Raw genomic sequence first — 11382 nt, 5'->3', positions numbered from 1 at the left:
TCCACCTCTTGGGACAGTAATTGCACTTTCCCACCATCGCCTTCATGTGACCGTGGCTGCTCCAATATTTGGGCATCGCTACGCACGTTCTCCTCTTGACTCGCTTGAAGCTGGTCGTGCGAGAGGCCTGAATCTACAAATGGAAAAGTGAACAGCTCTTCTGAGTGTCCAAGTGTGGGATCAGTTGTCTCCGTGCACTCGGCATAGTGGGAGGAAGGAGGATCAGGGTGAGGAATATGCGGTCCAGATTCACGGCTACTGAGACTTGACCTTGTGGAAGACAGGGTGGTGGTGGTGGTGGCAAAGTGACTGGAAGCATTATCTGCTATCCAACCAACAACCTTTGGACACTGCTCTGGGAAATTACGTCCACATAAAGCTTGTCAAATATTTAAATATTCTGCACACTAAAAAGTTGCCCAATGATTATATGCATATACAGTACAGACCAAAAGTTTGGACACACCTTCTCATTTAAAGATTTTCTGTATTTTCATGACTATGAAAATTGTCCATTCACACTGAAGGCATCAAAACTATGTATTAACACATGTGGAATTATATGCTTAACAAAAAAGTGTGAAACAACTGAAAATATGTCTTAGATTCTAGGTTCTTCAAAGTAGCCAACTTTTGCTTTGATGACTGCTTTGCACACTCTTGGTATTCTCTTGATGAGCTTCAAGAGGTAGTCACTGGAAATGGTTTTCACTTCACAGGTGTGCCCTGTCAGGTTTAATAAGTGGGATTTCTAGCCTTATAAATGGGGTTGGGACCATCAGTTGTGTTGTGCAGAAGTCTGGTGGATACACAGCTGATAGTCCTACTGAATAGACTGTTAGAATTTGTATTATGGCAAGAAAAAAGCAGCTAAGCAAAGAAAAACGAGTGGCTATCATTACTTTAAGAAATGAAGGTCAGTCAGTCCGAAAAATTGGGAAAACTTTGGAAGTGTCCCCAAGTGCACTTATCTGAGGATAAGTTTATCCGAATCACCAGCCTCAGAAATCGCAGGTTAACAGCAGCTCAGATTAGAGACCAGGTCAATGCCACACAGAGTTCTAGCAGCAGACACATCTCTACAACAACTGTTAAGAGGAGACTTTGTGCAGCAGGCCTTCATGGTAAAATAGCTGCAACAAGCAGAAGAGACTTGTTTGGACTAAAGAACACAAGGAATGGACATTAGACCAGTGGAAATCTGTGCTTTGGTCTGATGAGTCCAAATTTGAGATCTTTGGTTCCAACCACCGTGTCTTTGTGCGACGCAGAAAAGGTGAACGGATGGACTCTACATGCCTGGTTCCCACCGTGAAGCATGGAGGAGGAGGTGTGATGGTGTGGGGGTGCTTTGCTGGTGACACTGTTGGGGATTTATTCAAAATTGAAGGCATACTGAACCAGCATGGCTACCGCAGCATCTTGCAGCGACATGCTATTCCATCCGGTTTGCGTTTAGTTGGACCATCATTTATTTTTCAACAGGACAATGACCCCAAACACACCTCCACACATGTGTTAATTCATAGTTTTGATGCCTTCAGTGTGAATGTACAATTTTCATAGTTATGAAAATACAGAAAAATCTTTAATTGAGAAGGATGTCCAAACTTTTGGTCTGTACTGTATATATTTTTTTTATGTGTATATATATATATATTTAGAATTATATAAGTATATATATGTATATATATATACATATACTTTTCACTCTGCTTAAGTTGTCCTTGAAAGGATTGTAGTCAGTTATTCTTGCAGTCAATCAATGCCAGTGTTATACCATTTCTAAATTTTCCTCATGCGCTCTCACTTTATGAGCAGGAGTGGTATGCTAACTGTATTTTATTTACACATATTCTAAATTGCTGCTTGCAGAGAATTTCCATTTGCTGAATACACCCCTTGCATACACGAATACAAAAAAAAATGTATAATTTTTTTTTTTTGCATTTATTCCTTGTTAACGTCCTCTCAAAGGTCTCTGCATGATCCATTTCGGCACTCCTATGCATTGTACTTTCTATAGCATTCAAAAGAAAACCTTGACAGCTTTCACTTTTTATCTTTTGTTCTGACTGAGCATTGTTATATTAAAAAAAAGCTTTTTTATATACTTCTGTCAAGGTCGGTAAGACTACTGAAAAATATATTTTTTTTCATACTAACGTGAGTGTGTAACATAGGCCATGCTGATGTAAATTACCAAGCCGTGAACATGAAGGAAAAGAACTGCACAGTATCTGAACACATAGGGAACAGATAGCAAGAATTCAAGTGACAGCGCCCAAGTGCCAATATCACCCGTGCACATCATGCTAAAATGTATTTTATTTGAGTGTTATGGCAGCATCTGACTTACCCTAACATTGATTGATTTAAAGGTATACTACGGCAAATTGAATTTATCTCTAGAGATGAGTTGCTCTATGCTTTTGGCAGGAGTATTACTCTGCAGCTTAAAGATTTATCCATGCCCTTCAGCAAAAAAAAAAGCTGATCCTGTTTCCTTTCTGAGGACAGCAAAGTGCACATGACACGCTGCAGGAGCTAGAAAGCGATAACTTATTCAAAGAAGTTCACACACGATTCAGAAATAAAAAGATGTATATTTCCTTGAGTCAAAGAACACAGATACAAACATATAACACAAGACTGCCTTTGTTATAGCTACCGCTTTGTATTTGAGAAATGTGTAATTTGCTTGAAAAGCAATTATCTAGTATAGTGTTAGGGCACGCTGACACAGGATGGAAAAATCCTCCACTATTAAGCCAGCATATTCAATGAAGAAATCAGAAGCAACTCCACAATAAATGTCAAAAATGCAGATTTCCCACACCGATCTTATATTTGGAGTCTTTCTTAAAGGGAAGCGATCGTCAGAAAATGACCTATTGTTTTATAGGGTATTTGCATTACATGTATTTAAAACATTTTTTACTTTTTTTTTATCTTTACTAAAAAGAAAATGAGTAATCTTGCAATTTTCACAATGGCCACAGGGGCTGTTTTAGACTCATACTTCCTGTCCTTTCGGGAAGAGTTTTCAGTAGGCTCTTTATCAGAAGAGAAAGTGTTACAATGACAGCTGTGTAGGCAATGTCACAGCTTACCTGCTCTCCCTTTCTTCACTATGACCTTTAGACATGCTCATTAAATGGTTCAATTCAAAAGGTGAGAGTGTGACTAATTTACATGGGATTTCCTGAAACAAAAATAAGTTAGAGTATAAAAGAGTCCCACTGGCCAGTGTCAAAATTTTACAAATTTCTACTTTTAATGCAAATTGTGATATGGAAAAAAATACGAAAAAAATACATTTAACACAACCCTTTATTTAAACAATAGGTCATTTTCTAATTACAGGCAGTCCCTGAATTATGAATATCCGACTTATGTCTTCGTCAGATGTAGACTAAAAAAAACCTACTACTCACTACTGACCTCTCTGGCCGGCGTCCGTTCCTGTTCTTTCCGCCGTTGCACACCACATTTCCAGCCTCTCCACCATTGACCCGGACTTCCAGCCGCATCCAGTCCAGAGCTCATTGTGCATCCTGAGGTCATGTTGTCATCGCAACTTTATGATACGCAGTAAGCTCTCACATGGATGTGACCAGAAGTACTGGCCTATAGTGAAAAGTCGGAGATGTGGCGCGCCTGATGACAAAAGGTAGAGGACCTGACAGCGAGGTAAATATTGGTTGAAAAAAATAATAATACAAACCGCCCCGCTGCTCACCATCCAGTGCTCTTCTTTCTGCCTTTATTCGCTGCATCTCCTAAATCTCAGCATGCATCCAGGTCCTAGAGGTTGGGATCTTATGACACGCAGTAACCTCTGAGGGCTGGGCGCGACCTGAAGTTCTGGCCTATAGGGAAGAAGCTGGAGATTCGGCACATGACTGTGGAAAGAAAAAGACAGAATGGTGAGAGGGTAGCAGTGGGGTGGCCAAAGTGGTTAGCAGTGAAGGAAGTATTTTTTTTTTTCCAGGACTTGCTCCAACTTATTTAAATATCCAAAATAAAAAAAAACTACAGAATGTATTTAGTTGTAGCCCAAGGCCAGCTTATATAGCTTCCCTTTAAGCATCATTATATCAATGTATAATATATCGATATTTACATTCTGGAGAAACCCTTTAACTCTTTCAAGACCTCCGATACAGCCAACAACTGCCCTAACAGACTGACATTATTTAACTTGTTAAATAACGCTACAAATAACAGCAATGTTTAAGTTGGGCTAACAGAATGTCGCACTGATTTGAGTGTCCATCTATCCCCTGGTGACATGATTGTAAGCCGTGGACTGGGATCCTCAGGAAACAGTGAAGACGTGGACTAGAAAAAGCAGTAAACATTAAACTTGTCAAATTAACTTATACTGTTAAACTCAGACTGATACGCTTCCACCAACCAACAAAATGTAACAGGTTAATTCACACACACTAGGTCAGAACTGACCGGGACCACTGTGCTGCATCACTCAGTATGCACGGAAATGTTTACTACGTAACTAGAATTTACCTAGTTGTGCACCCACCTAGTGCGGCTACCAAGCATTTACCTGGAAAACTGGAGCAATCAAATGAATGCCAGAGTTGGCCTATTGGTGATGCAGCACAGCAGTTTACAAACGTAACAAAACTCTTAACGACTCTAAACCCACTAGGTAGAACCAGTTATTGAATTATACACCGTAGTGTTCACTTTAAGGACAATGTGAGTGCAACGGGCCACTACTTGGAACACCTCTGTATTATTATTATTATTATTATTTATTATTATAGCGCCATTTATTCCATGGCGCTTTACATTTGAATACTTCTGTAGATCCCCTTTAATGCTGTAGTCTGTGTAAGTCACTAGTGGTTCAGCAAGCTGAGTCTGATGAGTACTGATGCATTCAAGTGTCTGTATCTGCCTGTCTGAGTTTGGCGCCAAATTAACTATGTGTGCGTGCACACTCCCACCGTAATCCTTGCATTGGGCCTGAGCTCAGGACTTACCGACCTGTGTCTGGTCGCTGTGTTGTTGAAGTGATGAGCCCGCCTAGACGATGGCTGTTTGACCAAGGGATGATGAGTTTCTAACTGCACAAACCAGTTTACGCCAGAGGCATCGAGGGAAAACAGTGGCCTTCTGTGGACGGTGATTAGTACTGCAAGCAACAGTATTCTCAATGTATTCTCCATGTACATTACTAACAAAATAGAACAGCAGTTGCAAATTACGTACAACTAGTTAATGGTAGGTGACGATCAGGGCATATTCCCCATCACCTCACATGATCACGGGGTGCTGATGTGTTGCCAAGGCAGTCAGGGACAGCTGGAGGGCCCCATTGCTGCCATATTTGTGCTCCTATGAAGCACAGCCTGTGGTTTTATAGGAGATTATCATTTTGTCCATATTTTGCAATACTAAAGTATTGCAGTATACAGAAAAAGTAAACAGACATTTTTTACCCTGGGGAACAAAAATATAAGTAATATAAAAGGAATATAAAAACATAAATAATTGAAAAAACTTAAAAGTTTGAATCACCATCTTTCCCTATTTGAAAGCAAAAGTAAGACAAAAAATATCTAAATTTAAATATTGATATTTTCAATAAAAAATGCAACAAAAAGCTCAAAATGTCATATTTACATCCAAAATGGCATCAATACAAATTAAAAATTAAAAAATGATGGATCTCGGAGATCACAAAAAAGGTGAACAATTTTATTTATTTTTTTTACAAATTTCTGAATTTTTTTTAACCTTTAAAATACAAAAAGATAAAAACCTATAAAAGTTTACTAACCGTAAACATACTGAACTGAAAAATCATATTGCCAAGTCATTGTTACCAGTTAATGTCTAACATAAAAACACATTCCAAAATGCCAAAAATGTATATATATTTCACACCAAGTGTGGTGAAATTATATATATGTTTTTCATTTTTATACAGTACATTATATAGTAAAATAATTGCTGTCATTCAAAACTACAACTCATCCAGAAAAAAACAAGTTCTTTTAGGTATGTCGATGGAAAAATAACACAATAATGGAAAATTAGCCACAGTGGGAAAGGGCTAAACTGTACACACATTATCTGTCAGCACATTAAAGGGGATACATAGTAACATAGTTAATATGATTGAAAAAAGACAAATGTTCATCAAGTTCAACTGAGGAATGTAAAATGATAAAGGGAATGGAGGATATGTACAAACAAAGTGCTTGATCCAGTGCGTCCCAAAAGAGCTAATCTTTCCCTCCGGATCCCAATTGTCGACCACTGGACCAATCATTAAGAAAAGAACTTTACACTTTCACATACTTATGTTATTTTCTTCTAAAAAAAAAAAGCATCTAAGCCTTTTTTAAAAAGCCATCAAAGATTCCTGATGTGACCAACTCTTGAGGTAGTCTATTCCACAGACTAATAGAAGGCCTGTCTCGTCTCCTCTGGAGATTGAACATGTCTTTCTCCAGGTGGAAGGAGTGTCCCCTTGTCTTTTGAGGGGGCTTTACATGAAACAGCACTTTTGACCATACTTTTTGTATGGACCATTTATGTACCTGAACCAGTTAAACATGTCCCCCTTACATGTCTTTTCTTAACACTAGACGTAATTCTTTAAATTTTCCTTCATAACCAAGATTATCCATGACCCTTATCAGTTTTGTGGCTTTTCTTTGTACCTTTTCTAACTCCAGGGAATCCATTCTATATACTAGTGCCCAAAACTAAATTGCATATTGCAGATGAGGTCGCACTAACGCTTTGTAAAGTGGTAGTATTACATTCCTAATCCCCATGTTTATACCTCTTTTTATACATGACAATATCCTGCTGACCCTAGAAGCCACTGATTGACATTGTATGTTTTGATTTAGTCTGTGATTTACAAATACATTCAGATCCTTCATTACAAGTGACTCTCCCAGTTTTTCTCCCCCAAGAATATATGGTGTCTCCATATTATAAGTGTCCAAGTGCATAAATTTGAAACAAGAGGGGATTGTAGGGAGAGAAAATAGGAAGCGCAGGCTTCTAAGTGTAGTAGTTAGATTCCAAGGGTATATACTCAGTATAAATCCACTCACCTATTTGGTATCTTGAGGTAAAGCATGTAAATCCAATCAGTGGATCACTCCATTCCTCTTTCCATTCAGTTTGCTGCAGAAATCTGGGAGCTGATGAGAGCACTGGACAGAGCTTTCATAGGCAATACCACTTTGTAAATGTTTTTTCCCAGCAATATGCGCTCCTGAAGGATGATGTTATACCTGAGGAAGACTCAAAGAAGTCGAAACCGGTTGTATTTTAGTTTGAAATAAAAATTCTTTGAATCCGAATATCAAGTTCCATCATCATCCTTCAGGAGCGCATATTGCTGGGAAAAAACATTTACAAAGTGCATAAATTTACATTTCTCCACATTGAACGTCATCAGCCAAGTGGATGTTCAAACACTCAGTTTATCCAAGTCAACATGTACAGTACAGACCAAAAGTTTGGACACACCTTCTCATTTAAAGATTTTTCTGTATTTTCATGACTATGAAAATTGTACATTCCCACTGAAGCCATCAAAACTGTGAATTAACACATGTGGAATTATATACTTAACAAAAAAGTGTGAAACAACTGAAAATATGTCTTATATTCTAGGTTCTTCAAAGTAGCCACCTTTTGCTTTGATGACTGCTCTGCACACTCTTGGCATTCTCTTGATGAGCTTCAAGAGGTAGTCACAGGAAATGGTCTTCCAACAATCTATAAGGAGTTCCCAGAGATGCTTAGCACTTGTTGGCCCCTTTGCCTTCACTCTGCGGTCAAGCTCATCCCAAACCATTTCGATTGGGTTCAGGTCTGGTGACTGTGGAGGCCAGGTCATCTGGCGTAGCACCCCATCACTCTCCCTCTTGGTCAAATAGCCCTTACACAGCCTGGAGGTGTGTTTGGGGTCATTGTCCTGTTGAAAAATAAATGATGGTCCAACTAAACGCAAACCGGATGGAATAGCATGCCGCTGCAAGATGCTGTGGTAGCCATGCTGGTTCAGTATGCCTTCAATTTTGAATAAATCCCCAACAGTGTCACCAGCAAAGCACCCCCACACCATCACACCTCCTCCTCCATTCTTCACGGTGGGAACCAGGCATGTAGAGTCCATCCGTTCACCTTTTCTGCGTCGCACAAAGACACAGTGGTTGGAACCAAATATCTCAAATTTGGACTCATCAGACCAAAGCACAGATTTCCACTGGTCTAATGCCCATTCCTTGTGTTCTTTAGCCCAAACAAGTCTCTTCTGCTTGTTGCCTGTCCCTAGCAGTGGTTTCCTAGCAGCTATTTTACCATGAAGGCCTGCTACACAAAGTCTCCTCTTAACAGTTGTTGTAGAGATGTGTCTGCTGCTAGAACTCTGTGTGGCATTGACCTGGTCTCTAATCTGAGCTACTGTTAACCTGCGATTTCTGAGGCTGGTGACTCCGATAAACTTATCCTCAGAAGCAGAGGTGACTCTTGGTCTTCCTTTCCTGGGGCGGTCCTCATGTGAGCCAGTTTCTTTGTAGCGCTTGATGGTTTTTGCAACTGCACTTGGGGACACTTTCAAAGTTTTCTCAATTTTTCGCACTGACTGACCTTTATTTGTTAAAGTAATGATGGCCACTCGTTTTTCTTTACTTAGCTGCTTTTTTCTTGCCATAATACAAATTCTAACAGTCTATTCAGTAGGACTATCAGCTGTGTATCCACCAGACTTCTGCACAACACAACTGATGGTCCCTACCCCATTTATAAGGCAAGAAATCCAACTTATTAAGCCTGACAGGGCACACCTGTGAAGTGAAAACCATTTCCGGTGACTACCTCTTGAAGCTCATCAAGAGAATGCCAAGAGTGTGCAAAGCAGTCATCAAACCAAAAGGTAGCTACTTTGAAGAACCTAGAATATAAAACATATTTTCAGTTGATTCACACTTTTTTGTTAAGTATATAATTCCACATGTGTTAATTCATAGTTTTGATGCCTTCAGTGAGAATGTACAATTTTCAAAGTCATGAAAATACAGAAAAATCTTTAAATGAGAAGGTGTGTCCAAACTTTTGGTCTGTACTGTACCTTATAAACATCTTCCATAGACTGCACTATACTACACTATAGCTTGGTCCTCACAGCGTTATCATCTCTCATTTTCTGTTTATTATAATCACTTGATAGCTTGGTGTAATCTGCAAAAATAGAAATACTATTAATTTTGTCTTCTATATCATTAATAAATACAATGAATAATAGCGGACCCAGCACTGAATCCTGGGGTACTGTAGTATCGGAGTCTCTGCCTCCTGCCCGGCAGAGATGCCGTCCCCCTTACCTCCGCGGTCCTGCTCCGGCGTCTTCTGGCCTCCCTGCAGCTGCTGCTGGTACTCGCAGCTTCCCTGGCCCTGTGCTTAGGGCGTGCGCGCTCTCCCGCCCTCTTAAAGGGGCCACGCGCGCCGTCCTAAAAAGTCCCCGGCCAATGGCCAGAGGACTTCCCCTATAAAAGGCACCTCCTCCAATATGGAGGTGCCCATGCAAGGTTGTAGCTTTGTGTGTGATACTCTGCTTCAGCCCTCAGGTCCCGCTGCTAGCCTGACTACCAGTCCAGCCCGCCAGCCAGACTACAAGTCCAGCCCGCCAGCCAGACTACAAGTCCAGCCCGCCAGCCAGACTACAAGTGCAGCCCGCCAGCCAGACTACAAGTCCAGTCCGTCATCCAGACTACTAGTCCAGTCCGTCTGCTTGTCTGCTCTCCAGCCTGACAGTCTGCCTACTGCCAGTCCGCCAGTCTATCTATGGGCTCTGCCCGCCTACTTACCTGGAAGCACCTACCCGTTACCTGCCGTGCCTGCCAGCCAGCCTACCTGGAGGCTCCTGCCTGTTACCTGCCGTGCCTGCCAGCCCGCTTACCTAGAAGCACCTGCCTGTTACCTGCCGTGCCTACCAGCCAGCCTACCTGGAGGCTCCTGCCTGTTACCTGCCGTGCCTGCCAGTCCGTCTGCCCGGATCACCCGTCAGCATGCCTGCCGTGGTCACCTGCTGTACTGGTCAGTCCCTGCCTTCTGACCCGTGGGAGCCACCTGCTCTCATACAAGGTCGGTCCCCAGAGTAGCACCTGGTCCCTCCCTGGTCATGGAGTCGATTGAGCCACCATACGACCTTGGTCGGTCCGAGTTGATACCTAGTTATGCCCCTCTGGTCCCTCCTTGCACCGCAGCACAGAGGTTCCACCACCCGGATCCGTAACAGGTACCACTTGTTACCGGGGACTATTCAAAGTAGTGTTCAGTCACCACAAGTCTTTGGGTGCGGTCTTTGAGTCAGTTTTTAATCCAATTAGAAACTTTAATATCTAAGTATAGAGATTATAAACCTTACTTTACCTATTGGGCATTTATGGGGGACAGTGTTAAATGCCTTTACAAAGTTCAAAAACACTATATTCACAGGTACCCATCGATCCAGGTTTCTACTTACCTCTTCATTAAAGCAATCAATTTTGTCAACTTCTGTTCTTAGTAAAAGCATGCTGATTGTCACTTACAATGTTTTTTTCTACCAAATACTTCTGAATATAGTCCCTTACAAGACTATTGAACATTTCCACAAATGATGATAAGCTAACCGGTCTATAATTACCTGGAAAAGACCTGGAGCTCTTTTTGAAAATGGGCACCACATCAGCTTTTTGCCAGTCGCTTGGTACAGTACCAGTCACTAGAGAGTCTTTAATAATTATGCACTGCAATAATTGAGCTGAGTTCCTTAAGATCTCTTGGCAGCTCGGGGCCAGGTTCACAACAATTTTATTTAGCTTTGCTTGGACCATATTTATGTTTGACTAACTGATTTAAATGACATATTAAGAGCACTAGGCTTGGGTAAATCAGCTTCTCTCTGATCTTTGGTATATACACATAGTTGAAGAACCCATTTAGTAATTTCACCTTCTCTTGATCATCAGTGTCCAACTCCCAGCTACTATTATTTAGGGGACCCACCTTTGTGAACCTAGGTAGTTTTGTACATATATATTGAAATAATTTCTTGTGATTTACCTTGCTTTCCTTGGCAATGTCGTTCATTTTCTACTTTAGCTGATTTTATTACCTTTTTACAAATTCCATTCAGCTGCTAGTAGCTTTTAAATGCTAGAGCTGATCTTTCAGATCTATATATTTTAAATTAGCTTTTTTGTTAGTAATGGCCTTCCTAACCATAGGTGTAAGCCATGTAGGGTTTAAATTTTGTCGTCTATACTTGTTACCTATAGGAATACATTTTACAGTCTAATTGTCCTATATAGACTTAAAGCACTCCCATTTATATCA

The 11382-nt window shown here is 40.7% G+C and overlaps 1 protein-coding gene and 1 pseudogene across 1 annotated transcript; one reads left to right on the top strand and one right to left on the bottom strand.

Annotated features, from left to right (window-relative positions):
* Window positions 1-852: 852 nt before the first annotated feature.
* On the top strand, window positions 853-3085 carry LOC141258639 (uncharacterized; annotated as a pseudogene).
* A 24-nt stretch (window positions 3086-3109) lies between these two features.
* Window positions 3110-8716, bottom strand: LOC141258638 (uncharacterized). Its single transcript, XM_073673594.1, has 3 exons — window positions 8322-8716; window positions 7856-8192; window positions 3110-3205 (listed from the first exon to the last, which is right to left on the bottom strand). Exons 1-3 carry the CDS (start codon window positions 8714-8716, stop codon window positions 3110-3112), a joined length of 828 nt encoding a protein of 275 aa, XP_073529695.1.
* Between the last annotated feature and the right edge of the window lie 2666 nt (window positions 8717-11382).

The sequence above is a fragment of the Phyllobates terribilis genome, unplaced genomic scaffold (assembly GCF_046119375.1).
Source record: "Phyllobates terribilis strain yellow unplaced genomic scaffold, ASM4611937v1 Scaffold_3__8_contigs__length_932513732, whole genome shotgun sequence".
Classification (NCBI taxonomy): Eukaryota; Metazoa; Chordata; class Amphibia; order Anura; family Dendrobatidae; genus Phyllobates; species Phyllobates terribilis.
The sequence above is the reverse complement of the archived record's forward strand: the minus strand, read 5'-3'. Positions and strand labels throughout refer to the sequence as shown.

Bases quoted from the DNA above. Each gene is read 5' to 3' on its own strand.
- LOC141258638 (XM_073673594.1), bottom strand. From the start codon at position 8,716: ATGGCAAGAAAAAAGCAGCTAAGTAAAGAAAAACGAGTGGCCATCATT. The intron at 8,193-8,321 runs GCAGAAGAGACT...TGTGCGACGCAG, and splicing joins CTGCTAGGGACAGGCAACAA to AAAAGGTGAACGGATGGACT. The intron at 3,206-7,855 runs GTTTGGGATGAG...TTTTTGTTTCAG, and splicing joins ACCTGAACCCAATCGAAATG to GAAATCCCATGTAAATTAGT.